This window comes from Triturus cristatus, chromosome 7 (assembly GCF_964204655.1).
Source record: "Triturus cristatus chromosome 7, aTriCri1.1, whole genome shotgun sequence".
NCBI classification, from domain to species: Eukaryota; Metazoa; Chordata; class Amphibia; order Caudata; family Salamandridae; genus Triturus; species Triturus cristatus.
Window position 1 is genome coordinate 1,169,227,595 of NC_140590.1, and position 19,921 is coordinate 1,169,247,515.

The following is a 19,921-nucleotide window of genomic DNA, read 5'->3' on the forward strand; positions in this document are numbered from 1 at the left end:
TCCCAGGGGGAGTCACTGTTAGGCCTGTGGCTATAGTGCCCCTAGCCACAGCTGGGTCCCTTAGATGGAGGAAAGTGATAGTCAGTAAAAACCTCCCCCTTGATTGTCTCTTGGGGAATGATCACTTAGATGTGGAACTGAGCCAAAGAGAGGTGCTGGCCCAATGCCAGGCCTCGCCCAAAGAACCTGTGGGGGCTCAACCTGCAGTCAGTGCAGCTGAGTCCCAAAAGAGTGAGAAGAAACAGGGTAGGAAAGGTGGGCAACTGTTAGCCACAGTTCCAGAGAGCCAGGGAGATTCTATCCCAGTAAGGGAAAACTCCCACAATGGCACTGGTAAAGCCCCCCTAGCCAACAGCAAGACCTGACTAGTCAGGCAACTGTCCAGCCTGAATTAGTGGCTCCTCAGGTGGCAGAACAAGGGGTAGAGGAGGGGTGTTCCCTACCAAGAGTAGGGACCCCCTATCCTCAAACAGACCAACAGCCAGGACCCAAAGAGAACTATAAAATAGCCCCCTCACTTGCCAGTCAGGAGCTAAAGGTATGGTACTGGGCACTGACAGCTGTCAGCAGCCTCTGCTGGGTGTTAGCCTTCATGGCAGCCCTATCCTTGGCATGGTGGCCTAACCCCCTGCCAAATAGCAAGTCAGGCCCCCTGACCTTATTGGTCATGGTGGGGTTGCTCAAGCTGTGGGTAGCCTCTGTGGGTAAGCTGGGCCTAGCCCTGGCTAAGTTAGAAACTACCGAGGTATACACCTCTAAACCCAAAATAGAAAGATGGGACCAGGACAGTAAAAGACAAGGAGAGGAGCCTTGGGAGTTAGGTCCTGAAACTAATAAGACAGGCCAGCTCCCCAAAGGGACTGACCTAGGCAGAAGGATGTAAGGCAGAGTAGGCCCTGCAACTTTCAAACCACTTCCCCAACTCTTCCTCGCCTGAAAGACTAGGTAGACTCTCCCAGCTTTGGCAGAAGTCTCCTGGCCTTTGGGCTGGGGGGGGCTTGTGTGAGAAAGTGGGTTTCTGTTGCAGTAACCCCCCCTTTTTTTGCCTAATAGCTGATGCACTTTTCCTTGTTGTGCCCTGGGCTCCTGCCAATCAGGTGCCCAGGGCCTATGTTCCTTCCTTAAAACACACAAACTCCCAATTGGCAAACCCTGGCCACATGTCAGCCCCTGGTAAATGGTACCCTAGGTACCCAGGGCCTTGTGACCAGGGAAGGCCTCTAAGGGCTGCAGCACTCATTGTGCCACCCTTAGAGGCCCTGTACCCTTACACACACACACTGCCTTTGCAGGCTGAGTGTCTGGGTGCAGGACAAAACAAAGAGTCGACATGGCACACATCTCTGTGTGCCATGCCCATTACCTATACTGCCAAGGCATATGTCAGCCACCCCTCTGGCTGGGTGCCTTATGCCTATGGTGTGGGCACAGGAGCAGGAGCCCTGTGCCCCTACAGTACCCAGGTCCATTCCTGGGCACTGTAAGTACAGTGCTGCCTTTTACAAGTACATGGTGCTGAGAGCTCGTCAAACACGAACTCCACAGCACCATAATGGCAACACTGAAGACTGGGAAGTTTGGTATCAAACTTCTCAGCACATTAAACCCACACTGATGCCAGTGTGGGATTTAATGTACTAAGCACCCCAGAGGGCATCTTAGAGATGCCCCCTTACAGCTAACCTACAATCCACGTCTGCTTTGAGGCTGCCCAGGCTGCCACACAGCAGACACGTTGCTGGACCCCTGGGTGGGAGAGCCCCTGCTCTCCCGGGCCTGCAACAATGCACATCCTGGGTGAGGTGAGAAATCTCCTCCCCCAGGATGAGCAAAGGGAAGCTTCAAAGGCATGCCGCCAGTTGGAGTTTCCCCAGGCCACTGCAACCCCCCACTCTGGCAGGAAGCTTGGTCGGAAACCCCATACAAGGACAGGGGATGTGCCAGCCTGCCCACCCCACCCCTCAGGTGGGGGAGGAGAGGTGAAGCACATCTCCGGGCTCTCGCCATCTTGAAGATGGGAGGCCCTACCCTATCAGGATTAGGCTACTGCCCTCCTCCCACAGGAGAGAGGCAGGATAGGGGGTGTACCCACCCCAGGACAAGGACCCATTGGTCCCTGGCCTTCACCTACCTGTAACGCCCCTAAATCTAGTATTTAGGGGCCCCCTGAACCTTCCTTCCCCAGATTCCAGATAGAAAACTACAAGAAGAGCAAGAAGAACAAGGACCTGCCCTGCAGCTGCTAAAAAGAGAAGAAGACACCAACTGCTTTGGCCCCAGCCCTACCGGCCTGTCGACTCTCGAACCTGCACCAGCGCGGCATCTCTCGTGGCCAGCAACCTCACCAACCCCGGAGGACCTGGCTACCTGTTGGCTCTAAGCCCTGGGTCTCCCATGAGTAGAGGCTCTACTCAAGAAACCTATTTTTAACCCTGGGCAGCAGCCCGGAACCGCGGACCCAACACACTCTGCACCAGCCAAACCTGGCCAGTGCCGGAGTGGACAAAGACCCTGAGGACGACCCCACGGCGACTGTGACCCCGAGTCCGGCACCCAAGGACCCCCCTCGACATTTCGGAAGAAGCCTGCAGCCTCAGAACAGAGTGCCACCCCAACCGCGATCAACCAGAGGGTAAGATTTCCGACATCAAAAGGCACCCCTGCACCCGGCGCCCTGCGGCCCCCTGTGCCCAATCCCGGGGTACCCACCTAACCTACAACTACCCAACTTACCTCTCGAAGTGGAGGTGGCACCTGAAGCATCCTCGTCCCCGAGCCTGCAGCCTTTTTTCCAAACCGGAACATTCCCATTGATTTCCATTGAGCGCCCGAAGGCTCAAAAGCACCCTGCACCCAGCCGCCCGAGTGGCCCTGGCAGTGCCCTCTCTACACTAACCTACTTCCCCACTTGCCCTGAGTAAGTGACCAGGAGCCCAGCTCCCACAGCCGCGTGGCTTGCCAGACAGCAGCCACCAACCAAGGCCCCCCTATCCCTCATAGGATAACATTGGGCCTAACTCTCTCTGCACCCGGCCGTCCTGAAACCGCTGAGGGTGAACCAACTGTACCTACCTGACACTGGGGGACCCCTGAGTCCATGCCCGGAATTCCAACTCTACCAGTCGAGTACTTACCCTTAAACCGCCAACTTCGTTTTCCTCATAGGGTAACATTGACTGACTTTTTCTTCAAAAATCTTCTAAGTGTGAACTTTTCAAAACTGCAAAAATTCACCAAAAATCAGCCTAGTGACAAAAACGAATTTACTCACCTGCTCCTAGGTGAGCTCCCAGTGCTGGATCTTGGTGCCCAGCCCTGACTCTGAAAAGTGTTCACAACTATACTTACCTCTAACTCATTTTTCTCCCATAGGAAACCATTGTCTGCTTTTCTGTGAAATTTCTTCTAAGTGTCTACTTTTGCAAATTTGAAATATTCTTTTAAAATCGTACCATTTCTGCAAACGAAATTACTTACCTGCTTTTGATAAGGACCCCAGTCCTGGGTCTAGGCACCCAGTCCTGGATTACTAAAGTAACGATAAAGTACTCTACCTGCAATTTGAATTTCTTGCCATAGAGATCCATTGAATGTTTTCTGTGAAATATTTTCTAAGTGCTAACTTTTGAAATAGCTAAATATTATTTAAAAATCATTACAGTTATTAAGTCGACTTTCATCACTTGATTCTGAATACTGACCCCAGGCTGGTTCTAGGAGCCAGACCTGGAATTCCAAAAGTAATCTGAAAAGTAATTTATTACAAATAACCTGAATTTACCATTGAGCTCAATGCATTGTTATGTTTAGGAAATAGGATTGTTTATTGCAACCAACTGTGACTGTTTACACAAATTTATTGCCTAAGACAAAAGTATTTCTATTCAACCTCTCATTCTGAGAAAGTATATTTTTACTCCCTTTGTGGTTCTAAAAATAAAACAAGCATATATTTTATATATAAATCATTGGCCTAGAGTTCAGTTATTGAGTGTGTGAAACCATTTGCTGACTGAGTGGGTACAATAAATGCTTTACACTGTCCTCTGGTACTGCCTTACTGCTCGACCAAGCTACCACTTTTGAGAGTAAGGTCATACCTAACTTTGACCTCTATCAGCCTCTGGGGGACTGTGGACTCTGTACACCCTGTACCTATTAGGGAACAGTATATACAGAGCCACTTTCTCACATTGGTGGATCAGCGGTGGGATACAAACTTGCATTTGTTGGACTACTTGGTTACCATCTGATCACACGACAGAACTCTTAAAAATTGCCTTTAGAATTCTGATTGGTTTTTCCAAAATTACTAAAAGTCTTGCTAGGGCCTTGCTTAAGTCCCATTAGAATTTTAGAAAAATAAAAGTCACTATAGTCAGGGTAGAGGGTTAGAACTGTCAGGTTAGAATGTCTCAAACAAACCCAGCTATTAGTGATAATAATAACATGGACCTGGTGGAGGAGCTCGACCTCACACCTTACTTACACTTGTCTTTCAAGGAATTGAGGTCCTTATGTAAACTCAAAAATTTACAAATGGGTCAGCATCCAACCAAACAAGGGCTCCAGGAGCTCCTGGCTGAGTATGCTAAAGACCACCCATCTGAACATGGTGATGGCCAGTCAGATGAGGAAAGGGAAACAGGGGAGGAGGACAGCAACCTCCCCATACTATTCCCTAGGGAGGAGATGGCACCCATACCCTCCAACTCAAGACATAGCATCTGGGCACCTAGAGACCACACAGGTGGCTCTGGTCCCAGAGACAACACTGGGGGTCCCCCCAGTGAAGAGGACAGCCTTATGAGGCTGGCCAAAAGAATAGATCTAGAGTCCAGGCTCCTGGCTCTAGAAAAGGAAAGGAGAGAGATGGGTTTAGCACCCATCAATGGTGGCAGCAATAATAAAAACAAGGATAGGGAGGAAACTTCTGACCTTAAAATCCCCAAAGGGATTGTCCCTAAATTTGAGGAAGGTGATGATATCACCAAATGGTTCACAGCCTTTGAGAGGGCTTGTGATATCCGGAAAGTAAAGAAACCTCTCTGGGGGGCACTCCTGTGGGAACTGTTCTCTGGTAACTGCAGGGACAGGCTTCTGACTCTCTCTGGGCCAGAAGCAGGATCCTATGACCTCATGAAGAAAGCTCTGATTGAGGGATTTGGATTCACCACTGAGGAGTATAGAATTAGATTCAGGGGGGCTCACAAAACCCAGACCCAGTCCTGGATTGATTTTGTAGATTTCTCAGTGAAGACACTGGATGGTTGGTTAGCTGGACATGGTGTGCAGGATTTTACTGGATTGTACAATTTATTCATGATGGAACATATTTTGAGTAACTGCACAAATGAAAAGTTGCATCAGCATTTGGTAGACCTAGGTCTAAAATCCCCCCAAGAATTGGGAAAAAGAGCAGACCACTGGGTCAAGACTAGGGTGACTAGGACGTTCACTGGGAGGGACCAGAACCAAGGGGTCCCAAAACCTCCCCAGAAGAAAGAGAGTGAACCCCTTGTGGATAAAAGAAAGGAGTCCCAGGTAGCCCCCCAAAAACCTGACCAGGAGGGTGGGCCCAAAGACACCTCACAAACTAAACCAGGGTACCAAGGTAAGAATTGGGATCCCAACAGAATATGGTGTTTCAACTGTCAGAAGGCTGGACACCACACCCAGGACTCTAGCTGTCCTAAAAATAAGGTTCCTAGTACAGCTCCAGGGGTGACTAGTGTAGCCCCAGGGGTTGCCAGTGTAGCTTGGGAGGGAGGGTCCTCAGATGAGGAAGTCCTCCTAGCTTTCAACTGGGGAATGGGCCCAAGAAGCAAGCTGGAGATCCCAGAAGGAAGTAGACACTTCCACCACCTACTGGTGAATGGAATCCCAGCCACTGCCCTGAGAGATACCTGTGCCAGTCACACTGTGGTACATGACAGGTTGGTATTCCCACACCAATATGTCTCAGGGGAAACAAGAAGGGTAAGAACTGTCCCAGGGGGAGTCACTGTTAGGCCTGTGGCTATAGTGCCCCTAGCCACAGCTGGGTCCCTTAGATGGAGGAAAGTGATAGTCAGTAAAAACCTCCCCCTTGATTGTCTCTTGGGGAATGATCACTTAGATGTGGAACTGAGCCAAAGAGAGGTGCTGGCCCAATGCCAGGCCTCGCCCAAAGAACCTGTGGGGGCTCAACCTGCAGTCAGTGCAGCTGAGTCCCAAAAGAGTGAGAAGAAACAGGGTAGGAAAGGTGGGCAACTGTTAGCCACAGTTCCAGAGAGCCAGGGAGATTCTATCCCAGTAAGGGAAAACTCCCACAATGGCACTGGTAAAGCCCCCCTAGCCAACAGCAAGACCTGACTAGTCAGGCAACTGTCCAGCCTGAATTAGTGGCTCCTCAGGTGGCAGAACAAGGGGTAGAGGAGGGGTGTTCCCTACCAAGAGTAGGGACCCCCTATCCTCAAACAGACCAACAGCCAGGACCCAAAGAGAACTATAAAATAGCCCCCTCACTTGCCAGTCAGGAGCTAAAGGTATGGTACTGGGCACTGACAGCTGTCAGCAGCCTCTGCTGGGTGTTAGCCTTCATGGCAGCCCTATCCTTGGCATGGTGGCCTAACCCCCTGCCAAATAGCAAGTCAGGCCCCCTGACCTTATTGGTCATGGTGGGGTTGCTCAAGCTGTGGGTAGCCTCTGTGGGTAAGCTGGGCCTAGCCCTGGCTAAGTTAGAAACTACCGAGGTATACACCTCTAAACCCAAAATAGAAAGATGGGACCAGGACAGTAAAAGACAAGGAGAGGAGCCTTGGGAGTTAGGTCCTGAAACTAATAAGACAGGCCAGCTCCCCAAAGGGACTGACCTAGGCAGAAGGATGTAAGGCAGAGTAGGCCCTGCAACTTTCAAACCACTTCCCCAACTCTTCCTCGCCTGAAAGACTAGGTAGACTCTCCCAGCTTTGGCAGAAGTCTCCTGGCCTTTGGGCTGGGGGGGGCTTGTGTGAGAAAGTGGGTTTCTGTTGCAGTAACCCCCCCTTTTTTTGCCTAATAGCTGATGCACTTTTCCTTGTTGTGCCCTGGGCTCCTGCCAATCAGGTGCCCAGGGCCTATGTTCCTTCCTTAAAACACACAAACTCCCAATTGGCAAACCCTGGCCACATGTCAGCCCCTGGTAAATGGTACCCTAGGTACCCAGGGCCTTGTGACCAGGGAAGGCCTCTAAGGGCTGCAGCACTCATTGTGCCACCCTTAGAGGCCCTGTACCCTTACACACACACACTGCCTTTGCAGGCTGAGTGTCTGGGTGCAGGACAAAACAAAGAGTCGACATGGCACACATCTCTGTGTGCCATGCCCATTACCTATACTGCCAAGGCATATGTCAGCCACCCCTCTGGCTGGGTGCCTTATGCCTATGGTGTGGGCACAGGAGCAGGAGCCCTGTGCCCCTACAGTACCCAGGTCCATTCCTGGGCACTGTAAGTACAGTGCTGCCTTTTACAAGTACATGGTGCTGAGAGCTCGTCAAACACGAACTCCACAGCACCATAATGGCAACACTGAAGACTGGGAAGTTTGGTATCAAACTTCTCAGCACATTAAACCCACACTGATGCCAGTGTGGGATTTAATGTACTAAGCACCCCAGAGGGCATCTTAGAGATGCCCCCTTACAGCTAACCTACAATCCACGTCTGCTTTGAGGCTGCCCAGGCTGCCACACAGCAGACACGTTGCTGGACCCCTGGGTGGGAGAGCCCCTGCTCTCCCGGGCCTGCAACAATGCACATCCTGGGTGAGGTGAGAAATCTCCTCCCCCAGGATGAGCAAAGGGAAGCTTCAAAGGCATGCCGCCAGTTGGAGTTTCCCCAGGCCACTGCAACCCCCCACTCTGGCAGGAAGCTTGGTCGGAAACCCCATACAAGGACAGGGGATGTGCCAGCCTGCCCACCCCACCCCTCAGGTGGGGGAGGAGAGGTGAAGCACATCTCCGGGCTCTCGCCATCTTGAAGATGGGAGGCCCTACCCTATCAGGATTAGGCTACTGCCCTCCTCCCACAGGAGAGAGGCAGGATAGGGGGTGTACCCACCCCAGGACAAGGACCCATTGGTCCCTGGCCTTCACCTACCTGTAACGCCCCTAAATCTAGTATTTAGGGGCCCCCTGAACCTTCCTTCCCCAGATTCCAGATAGAAAACTACAAGAAGAGCAAGAAGAACAAGGACCTGCCCTGCAGCTGCTAAAAAGAGAAGAAGACACCAACTGCTTTGGCCCCAGCCCTACCGGCCTGTCGACTCTCGAACCTGCACCAGCGCGGCATCTCTCGTGGCCAGCAACCTCACCAACCCCGGAGGACCTGGCTACCTGTTGGCTCTAAGCCCTGGGTCTCCCATGAGTAGAGGCTCTACTCAAGAAACCTATTTTTAACCCTGGGCAGCAGCCCGGAACCGCGGACCCAACACACTCTGCACCAGCCAAACCTGGCCAGTGCCGGAGTGGACAAAGACCCTGAGGACGACCCCACGGCGACTGTGACCCCGAGTCCGGCACCCAAGGACCCCCCTCGACATTTCGGAAGAAGCCTGCAGCCTCAGAACAGAGTGCCACCCCAACCGCGATCAACCAGAGGGTAAGATTTCCGACATCAAAAGGCACCCCTGCACCCGGCGCCCTGCGGCCCCCTGTGCCCAATCCCGGGGTACCCACCTAACCTACAACTACCCAACTTACCTCTCGAAGTGGAGGTGGCACCTGAAGCATCCTCGTCCCCGAGCCTGCAGCCTTTTTTCCAAACCGGAACATTCCCATTTATTTCCATTGAGCGCCCGGAGGCTCAAAAGCACCCTGCACCCAGCCGCCCGAGTGGCCCTGGCAGTGCCCTCTCTACACTAACCTACTTCCCCACTTGCCCTGAGTAAGTGACCAGGAGCCCAGCTCCCACAGCCGCGTGGCTTGCCAGACAGCAGCCACCAACCAAGGCCCCCCTATCCCTCATAGGATAACATTGGGCCTAACTCTCTCTGCACCCGGCCGTCCTGAAACCGCTGAGGGTGAACCAACTGTACCTACCTGACACTGGGGGACCCCTGAGTCCATGCCCGGAATTCCAACTCTACCAGTCGAGTACTTACCCTTAAACCGCCAACTTCGTTTTCCTCATAGGGTAACATTGACTGACTTTTTCTTCAAAAATCTTCTAAGTGTGAACTTTTCAAAACTGCAAAAATTCACCAAAAATCAGCCTAGTGACAAAAACGAATTTACTCACCTGCTCCTAGGTGAGCTCCCAGTGCTGGATCTTGGTGCCCAGCCCTGACTCTGAAAAGTGTTCACAACTATACTTACCTCTAACTCATTTTTCTCCCATAGGAAACCATTGTCTACTTTTCTGTGAAATTTCTTCTAAGTGTCTACTTTTGCAAATTTGAAATATTCTTTTAAAATCGTACCATTTCTGCAAACGAAATTACTTACCTGCTTTTGATAAGGACCCCAGTCCTGGGTCTAGGCACCCAGTCCTGGATTACTAAAGTAACGATAAAGTACTCTACCTGCAATTTGAATTTCTTGCCATAGAGATCCATTGAATGTTTTCTGTGAAATATTTTCTAAGTGCTAACTTTTGAAATAGCTAAATATTATTTAAAAATCATTACAGTTATTAAGTCGACTTTCATCACTTGATTCTGAATACTGACCCCAGGCTGGTTCTAGGAGCCAGACCTGGAATTCCAAAAGTAATCTGAAAAGTAATTTATTACAAATAACCTGAATTTACCATTGAGCTCAATGCATTGTTATGTTTAGGAAATAGGATTGTTTATTGCAACCAACTGTGACTGTTTACACAAATTTATTGCCTAAGACAAAAGTATTTCTATTCAACCTCTCATTCTGAGAAAGTATATTTTTACTCCCTTTGTGGTTCTAAAAATAAAACAAGCATATATTTTATATATATAAATCATTGGCCTAGAGTTCAGTTATTGAGTGTGTGAAACCATTTGCTGACTGAGTGGGTACAATAAATGCTTTACACTGTCCTCTGGTACTGCCTTACTGCTCGACCAAGCTACCACTTTTGAGAGTAAGGTCATACCTAACTTTGACCTCTATCAGCCTCTGGGGGACTGTGGACTCTGTACACCCTGTACCTATTAGGGAACAGTATATACAGAGCCACTTTCTCACAGCTCTGTTGTAATTAAGTCCCTTTTGGCGCTAGGTTTGACTCCCTAGGCGGTGGTAGGCAGCTTGATATGGCAGCTATCCCCTCTTGGAGGCGGCAGCTCATTCAGCCGTGAAGGTAAGTGGATAAGGTGCTCGCACGCCGGGGATGCAAGGATCAGTGTAGGGGCCTTCCAGCAGTCCCAGTACTGGACCGCTAGAATGACCCAGGTATGTTAGCAAGTTCAAAGCTCCCCCGCTTTGCAAGTGATTTCAGTGGGTCCCCGCCGCTGCCCGCAATCAGGAGAAATGTGCCACTGGCCTCCGGTTCAGTAGCAGTAATCGGGGCAGCAACAGGAGCAGTCGGATCACCGCCGCTCTCACCTGAATGTTCGTTGGAGCGGCATGGCAGGGCGGCACCCAGCCGCGCACTCAGCGCCCAGGCTCTCCACAGTGTTCACTCCCTCGCAGTCGTGTAGGCCTAGATCGGGCAGTATATTGCCCCGGGCCGCCGAAGACAGGCGACGCATCAAGGGACAGCTCTGGAGCATTCTGTAGTTGAGCAGCTGCAGCGGGCCCCAACTGGTGGGCAGCTCTTCCGTCATTCCCAACCCTCCCCCCACTCCCGGTTGTTATGGCGCCAAGCTCGTATCTCAGAGTCCACATTCGTGCCCGTACTTATTTCAAGCGTTGGAGGACAGCACAGGACATCAAAGCAAGGTTCGGGGATCTGCTTCATTTCGCCTCCCATTGTCTTAAGTATGCGAGATGGATGCCATTATTTTAAGCAGGGTATTGTAGGATAGGTGGCCGGTTACAGTGGACCGATTGAAACTTGCGGCCATCTTAGAGTCAGGCAAGCTCCGCACTCACGTAATGTGCTCACTTACCTGTGAAACTGTTAACAATTTTTCTCCCCTAGGAACCCATGTTATAAGATTTTGGGCCTAAAATGTTATGTGTTGAACTATCTTTTTCGATGGATGGAAAAAACTAACTAACTCAAGCCAAGAAAGGTCGGTCTTACCTTGTATTGTGAGATCCTTATGTGTGCTATCTAGACATACCACCCCCAGTACTCAAAGTAATCTAAAAGTAACAAAGTATTCTAAAAGTAAATATTGTGCAATGCAAACTGCTTTTATTGAATCGGTATAAAACTGTAAGTATTGCATATTCTGCCACAACTACATTTCGTTTTGAAGTCCTGCATTTGAGAGTATATTTTACTTACCTGTGCCAAGTGCTGCTTGGTTCTATGAGAATAAAACATAAGTATACCTTTTTTTATACCTACCCAATGGTCTGGAGTCAGTCTTGGAGTGTGTGCTTTCATTCTTGATTGAGTGAATTCACTAAATGCTTAACACAGCCTCTGGACAAGCTTAACTGCTCGCCCACACTACCACAAAGGGAACTGTTAGTACCTACCTAATTTAGCCTCTGTTATGCCTCTGGACTCTGTGCACACTATACCTTAGTTTGGTGTAGTATATACAGAGCCAGCTTCCTATAGGTACTTTGCCATTCACTTTAACATGTAGCACTGCAGGCTACCAACTCTACTAGTCCCTCTGCAACCGAACTCACCAGGACAGGTAAAACAGAACTGCTGGTGGTTTCTTGGACCTTGACCCCTAATCACCTTAAGTCCTGAAAGACACCCTAAAGAAATGCTTGCAATTATATATACATGCAGTGTATGGTTTTCTCTTAGGAGAACATTACGGCGATCGAGGCTCATGCCTCTAAAACATTTATTTGAGCATTTTACTGTAAAAATCCTATCCCTAAAAGTACTTACCTGATTCCAATGATGTTGGGGTCTAACATTATGTAAAAATCTCTTATTTTTCTAAATTCGTCTTGGATTTCTTTTTCAGTATGTCTCATTAATTGACTCTGTGTGTACAACAAATGCTCAACACTCCCCTCTGATAGGCCTAAGCTGCTCAACCACACCACCGCGGACAGAGCACTTTGGATTATTAAAGTAAGCTCAGGTAAACCAATAATGGTCGTCTGGATTTTTTGCATGGAGTACCCCTAAATTGGTACACTACATAAAAAGCCAGCCTCTTACATTGATGGCAGGGCTGTTCAAGTTCCCCCAAAGATAGAGCCACAATCTCTATTACAGAAGCTCCTATAGAATCAGTAGAAGTCCCCATTTGCCAGGGAATGACATTGTTTTAGCTTAAGTTTTAAGCAAATTGTGATAAGGGCCACCTTCCCATAAATTTGTCTTTGTCAACCAATAACTGACAGAACTCCGATGTTTCACAAATGTAAGGTTTTCTTTTGAGATTTGACTCTTATTGATGTGATGTAATGTGTATATGCTTATTGAATTCGTAGTTGTGTTGCATCTCACTGATGATGTACTGATATTTTTCACCATCTCTAAAGGAATCCCTAGAAGAGAAGCGGAAGAGACAGAGGAAGGAACGACTGGACCGTTTATTCCGAATCAATGAACGTCATTGTGCTCAATCACCCATCTATGGCACTGAGATCCTCCGCCTTTGCAGTCTGTCCAGCAGCACGCCATGCATGCGCCGTGATGGCTGGTGGGGCGTTGGCTATGCGCACTGCTACGCTGCTCAGGTGCTTGCTGAATCCAAGCACCTAGATGCACACTGGCATTTGACCGAAGCCTTAAGTAAAGCCATTCTCACCCCGCACCAGAGACTGGAGCAGCTGGAACACCTCATTGACAGGTGCGTTGCCATACATGGAATGTGAGCTGCCCTAGACTGTGCACAATTGTCCTAGGACATTTTTTGAATAAGGAGTGGACTCTGTGTAGTGGGTTTGGTTGAGGATGCTGTGGCACTTGTATTCAGTTTGGCTGGTGCAACAGATGTGTGCATGGTTAGGACTAAAATGGTGGCTACTTACATGGTTGATCCTGCCTCAGTGACTGTCCGCATGGTCTTTGCTACTGTAATCGCTCTTTGGATTGTCCATCGTCTCTGTGCTGCTGTGTTGTCAGATATGGTTGCCATCTGCCTGCTTCCTAATGCTCTGTATTTTAAATTTTAGGTTCATCTTTGTCATGCCCCCTGTGGAAGCGCCTTCAATCTCTGTGCACACCTGCCACCCTTCTCCATCACACACAGTGCAACAGACTGTGCTTACTGAAAATCTGCAACGTGAGCTAGGACCACGCTCCCGCAACCTGCATAGAATTATTTGCAACATGCGGACTCAGTTTCCAGACCTACGCTTGATCCAGTATGACTGTGGTAAGATTGAGCTTTTCTATTGCCTTTGTGGTACCCACATTGTTCAGGTCCCTCAGCCTGCTTTCCACAAACTAATAAATTCTCTGTCAACTCCTTACTTTGGCAGTTCATCGACTTTGCCTCAACAATGGTCTAATCATCATGTACCATCTCTCCACATATATCTGCACTTAGTTCCTAAACACGGAGTCCAACCTGCCATTTTTCCTGCACTCCTCCTTTCCCTGTCCTCCTCCGCACTCTAGCCCAGCCCTACAGCTACCCATAGTTCTAAGCAGTGACCACTACTTCACAACTTCCTCTTCTTAGTAACGCTAGTGCGACTGACCTCGAAGCTGGGGGAACTAAGTCTCGGCAGTGACGCTCCACATCCTGTGATTCTGGTAAAATCACTTACTTGCCCCGTGGATAGCAAAATGAATGTGTCCATCTGTTACCCAACTGGTGCTCATGTAGAGTGCTCTGATACATTCGGGTCAAGTTCACACTATATAAAACTAAAAAAAAAACACAAATAAAGGTAGAACGTCATGCAAAAAAATGTTCTTTTTGTAAGCAGGTCATGTATTGTAATAAAAGGTCTTGTGTCCCTTGACACTCCTTTTCCCATCCTGCTAAAACCCTGCCACCCAGTGTCAGTTAATTGCTGAACCTTGTGCAGCCACAGTATAGGAAATGCTTTGTATCATGGAAAATATATATGTTCGTAGTGTGTTGCTGTAGATATATATGCTTTACCTACTCCTGCCATCTAGTGTAGTGCTCGTATGTTGTAGGAAGGGGACCCTTTTTGCAAGGTTGCCCCCCACCTTTTGCCTGATGTTTGATGCTTCTTGATTAAGTGTGCCCTGGGTTCCTGCTAATCAGATACCCAGGCATTGTGTTCTTTCCCCAAAACTGTAACTTTGCTCCTACATTGGTGTGAGAAAGTGCCATCTTTCTTGCATGATATGCCCCCACTTTTTGCTGAAAGTACTTTGACTGAGTGTGCCCTGGACTCCTGCCAATCAGGTGCCCAGGCCCTATGTTACTTCCCTAAAAACCTAAAACCCAAATTGGCAAACACTGGCAACATGTCACCCCTGGTAAATGGTACCCTAGGTACCCAGGGCCTTGTGACCAGGGAAGGCATCTAAGGGCTGCAGCACTCATTGTGCCACCCTTAGGGGCCCTGTACCCTAACACACACACACTGCCCTTGCAGGCTGAGTGTCTGGGTACAAGACAAAACAAAGAGTCGACATGGCACACATCCCTGTGTGCCATGCCCACCACCTACACTACCCTGGCAAACATCAGCCACCCCACTAGCTTGGGATCCTATGCCAGTGGTGTGGGCACAGGAGCATAAGCCCTGTGCCCCTACAGTACCCAGGTCCATTCCTGGGCCCTGTAAGTGCAGTGCTGCCATTTAAGAGTACATGGTGCTGAGAGCTCGTCAAACGCGAACTCCACAGCACCATAATGGCAACACTGAAGACTGAGAAGTTTGGTATCAAACTTCTCAGCACATTAAACCCACACTGGTATCAGTGTGGGATTTAATGTATCAAGCACCCCAGAGGGAATCTAAGAGATGCCCCCTGAAACCTAACCTACAATCCACGTCTGGTCTGAGAGGCTGCCTAGGCTGCCACACAGCAGACATGTTGCTGGACCCCTGGGTAGGAGAGCCCCTGCTCTCCTGGGCCTGCAACAATGCACATCCTGGGAGAGGTGCTAGATCTCCTCCCCCAGGATAGGCAGGGGAAAGCTTCAAAGGCATGCCGCCTCTGAGAGTTTCCCCAGGCCACTTACAACCCCCAACTCTGGCGGGAAGCTCGGCCGGAAACCCCAAATAGGGACAGGAGATGTGCCAGCCTGCCTCAGGTGGGGAGGCGAGGTGAAGCACATCTCCGAGCTCTCGCCATCTTGAAGATGGGGAGGCCTGTCCAATCAGGACTAGGTTACTGCCCCCTTCCCACAGGAGAGAGGCAGGATAGGGGTGTACCCACCCCAGGACAGGGACCCATTGGTCCCTACCTGTAACACCCCTAAATCTAGTATTTAGGGGCACCCTGAACCTTCCTTCCCCAGATTCTAAAATCCAAAGAAGAGCAAGAAGAAAGAAGACCTGCCCTGCAGCTGCTACCAAAGGGATTGTCCCTAAATTTGAGGAAGTTGATGATATCACCAAATGGTTCACAGCCTTTGAGAGAGCTTGTGATATCAGAAATGTAAAGAAACCTCTCTGGGGGGCACTCCTGTGGGAACTGTTCTCTGGTAACTGCAGAGACAGGCTTCTGACCCTCTCTGGGCCAGAAGCAGGATCCTATGACCTCATGAAGAAAGCTCTGATTGAGGGATTTGGATTCACCACTGAGGAGTATAGAATTAGATTCAGGGGGGCTCACAAAACCCAGACCCAGTCCTGGATTGATTTTGTAGACTTCTCAGTGAAGACACTGGATGGTTGGTTAGCTGGACATGGTGTGCAGGATTTTACTGGATTGTACAATTTATTCATGAAGGAACATATAATAAGTAACTGCACAAATGAAAAGTTGCATCAGCATTTGGTAGACCTAGGTCTAATTTCTCCCCAAGAATTGGGAAAGAAGGCAGACCACTGGGTCAAGACTAGGGTGACAAGGACAGCCACTGGGGGTGACCAAAAGAAAGTGGTCACAAAACCTCCCCAGGGGAAAGGTGGTGAGAATCCCCAAGATAAAAAGTTTGAGTCTTCCAAAGGGCCCCAAAAACCTGGTGGGTGGGACCCAAACTACTCCCTATGTGCCTCAACCCTATAGGGGGAAGAACTATGATCCCTTAAAGGCCTGGTGTAATAACTGTAAGAAGTCAGGACACCTAACTGTATCTTGCCCCCACAACAAACCCCCTAAGGCACCCAGTACAGCTACTCCTGGTGCAGCAAGTATACAAATGGGATCAGAGGTGTACCCTGAGCAAATCTGGGAACACACTGAAGCAAGTCTAGTCTCCTTGGGAGAAGTGTAGTTTGCCACTGTAGCTGTGTGGCCCCCAATACTTACAGTACCCCTGGGTGAATGGAACTAGGGTAGAAGCTCTGAGGGATACTGGTGCCAGTGTCACTATGGTGAAAGACACACTGGTTTCCCCTGAGCAATACTTGATTGGGAAGTCTTACCCAGTCACCAACGCTAACAGTGTCACCACTAGTCATTCCATGGCCATGGTGACATTAGGCTGAGGGGGGGTGGGGGGGGGGGGGTTACTGTCCTGAAACAGGTAGTGGTCTCTCCAAAGTTGCCAGCTGCCTGTCTGCTTGGAAATGATCTGGAAACCTCAGCCTGGGCTGAGGTTGAGCTAAAGGCCCATGCAGCCATGCTGGGCATGCCTGAATTGGTGTGTGTGCAAACCAGAGCAAGAGGAAGGGTTAAAAAGTAGGTCTGGAGCCTGAAATAATGGCCCAACCAACCAAGAGAAAAGGTAAGAAGACTGGGGAACCAGCTTCTACACAGCAAAACATTCAGGACCCCTCTCCACAGGGAGAGGCTTTGGATACCCCTGAGGGAACTGAGTCCATGGAGCTTGACCCTTACCACGTTGAACCCTTGGGCCCAGGGGGACCATCTAGGGAAGAGCTGTGCCAGGGTCAGCGAGACTGTCCCACTCTTGAAAGCCTGAGGCAGCAAGCTGTTTCAGAAGCAAGGGGAGATGTCAGTGGTACCCACAGAGCTTATTGGGAAGAGGGATTACTGTATGCTGAGGCAAGAAACCCCACTCCTGGAACCACCAGGAGGGTGGTAGTGCCACAGAAGTACAGGGAGTTCCTCCTAACTTTGGCTCATGACATCCCCCTAGCTGGACATCTGGGGCTATCCAAAACTTGGGAAAGGCTAGTGAGTCACTTCTACTGGCCCCAGATGCACCAAAAGGTGAAGGAGTTTGTCAGCTCCTGTGTTACCCGTCAAGCCAGTGGCAAGACAGGTGGCCACCCAAAGGCCCCCCTCATCCCACTACCAGTGGTGGGGGTACCCTTTGAAAGGGTAGGGGTGGACATTGTGGGTCCACTTGAACCTCCCACAGCCTCAGGGAACAAATGTATCCTAGTAGTAGTGGATCATGCTACTAGCTACCCTGAAGCAATTCCCCTTAGGACTACTACAGCTCCTGCAGTAGCCAAGGCCCTCCTGGGTGTCTTCACCAGGGTGGGGTTTCCTAAGGAGGTGGTTTCAGACAGAGGTTCCAACTTTATGTCTGCTTACCTAACACATGTGGAAAGAGTGTGGAGTGCAATACAAGTTTACTACACCCTACCACCCACAAACCAATGGCCTTGTTGAGAGATTCAACAAGACATTGAAAGGTATGATCATGGGTCTCCCTGAAAAACTCAAAAGGAGATGGGATGTCCTGTTACCATGCCTGCTTTTCGCTTACAGGGAGGTACCACAGAAGGGAGTAGGTTTCTCACCCTTTGAACTTCTACTTGGTCATCCTGTAAGGGGACCACTTTGTCTTGTAAAAGAGGGCTGGGAGAGGCCTCTTCAAGAGCCCAAACAAGACATAGTGGACTATGTGCTTGGCCCAAGGTCCAGAATGGCAAATGGAAAAGGCATCCAAGAACCTTGAGATCAGCCAGGAGCTCCAGAAGCACTGGTATGACCAAAAAGCTGCACTGGTTGAATTTCAACCTGGGCAACTTGTGTGGGTTTTGGAGCCAGTGGCACCAAGGGCTCTCCAAGATAAATGGAGTGGCCCTTACCCTATCCTAGAAAGAAAGAGTGAGGTCACCTATCTAGTTGACCTGGGCACTAGCAGGACGCCCAAGAGGGTCATCCATGTGAACCGCCTCAAGCTCTACAATGACAGGGCTGACATCACCATGCTGATGATGACTGATGAGGAGCAGGAAGCAGAGAGTGAACCTCTCCCTGACCACCTCTCCTACAGCCCAAAAGATGGGTCAGTAGATAGTGTGGTCTTTTCAGACACCCTCTCTGCCCAACAGCAGACTGACTGCAAGCAAGTCTTGCAACAGTATGCCAGCCTCTTTTCCCTGACCCCTGGTCTGACAAACTGGTGTACCCATGATGTGGACACTGGTGACAGTGCACCTGTCAAAAAAAAAAATCTATCGACAGTCAGACCAAGTCAAGGAGAGCATCAAAGCGGAGGTCAGCAAGATGCTGGAGTTAGGGGTCATCGAACCCTCTGAGAGCCCCTGGGCCAACCCAGTGGTTCTGGTCCCCAAACCTCATCAACAAGGTGAAAAGAGAGAGATGAGGTTCTGTGTGGACTATAGAGGGCTCAACTCTGTGACCAAGACAGATGCTCACCCTATCCCAAGAGCAGATGAGCTGATAGATACATTAGGGGCTGCCCAATTCCTCAGTACCTTTGACTTAACTGCAGGGTACTGGCAGATTGGCATGGCCCCAGGAGCAAAAGAAAAGCCAGCATTCTCCACCCCTGATGGGCATTATCAGTTTACTGTGATGCCCTTTGGGTTAAAGAATGCCCCTGCCACTTTCCAGAGGCTGGTGAACCATGTCCTGGCTGGGCTGGAGTCCTTTAGTGCAGCTTATCTTGATGATATTGCTGTCTTTAGCTCCACCTGGCAGGATCACCTGATCCACCTGGGGAACGTTTTAGAGGCTCTGCACAATGCAGGTCTCACTATCAAGGCATCCAAATGCCAGACAGGGCAGGGCACTGTGGTGTACTTGGGCCACCTTGTAGGTGGAGGCCAGGTACAGCCCTTGTAACCCAAGATCCAGGCCATCATGGACTGGGTAGCTCCAACAACCCTGACCCAATTCAGGGCATTCCTTGGCTTGACTGGGTACTACAGGAGGTTTGTGAAGGGGTATGGGTCCATTGTGACACCCCTCACAGAACTCACCTCCTAGAAGATGCCCAAGAAGGTTAACTGGACAGTTAGTTGCCAAAAGGCTTTTGACACCCTAAAAGAAGCCATGTACTCAGCACCAATTCTAAAAGCTCCAGATTATGCCAAGCAGTTCATAGTGCAGACTGATGCCTCTGAGCTAGGGATAGGAGCGGTCCTATCCCAGACCAATGATGAAGCCAAGACCAACCTGTTGCTTTTTTAAGCAGGAGGCTACTCCCCAGAGAGCAGCGTTGGAGTGCCATTGAAAGGGAGGCCTTTGCTGTGGTTTGGTCCCTGAAGAAGTTGAGGCCATACTTGTTTGGTACTCACTTCCTGGTTCAAACTGACCACACACCTCTCAAATGGCTAATACAGATGAAAGGGGAAAATCCAAAACTACTAAGGTGGTCCATCTCCCTACAGGGAATGGACTTTGAAGTGGAACACAGACCAGGGACTGCCCATGCCAATGCAGATGGACTTTCCAGGTTCTTCCACTTAGACAATGAAGACTCCATAGGACAAGGTTAGTCTCATCACCTTTCGTATTGGGGGGTGGGGTTGTGTGAGAAAGTGCCATCTTTCTTGCATGGTATGCCTCCACTTTTTGCTGAATTGCTGAATGTACTTTGTGTGCCCTGGACTCCTGCCAATCAG

The 19,921-nt window shown here is 49.8% G+C and overlaps 1 protein-coding gene across 1 annotated transcript in view; it reads left to right on the forward strand.

Moving 5' to 3' along the window:
* SRCAP (Snf2 related CREBBP activator protein) overlaps positions 1 to 19,921 on the forward strand; it is a 1,742,136-nt gene that overhangs the window by 1,249,554 nt on the left and 472,661 nt on the right. The window contains exons 26-27 of the mRNA XM_085618450.1: positions 12,569 to 12,879; positions 13,205 to 13,407. Of these exons, the coding sequence (XP_085474576.1) occupies positions 12,569 to 12,879; positions 13,205 to 13,407 (514 nt within the window). The remainder of the gene's footprint in view (positions 1 to 12,568; positions 12,880 to 13,204; positions 13,408 to 19,921) is intronic.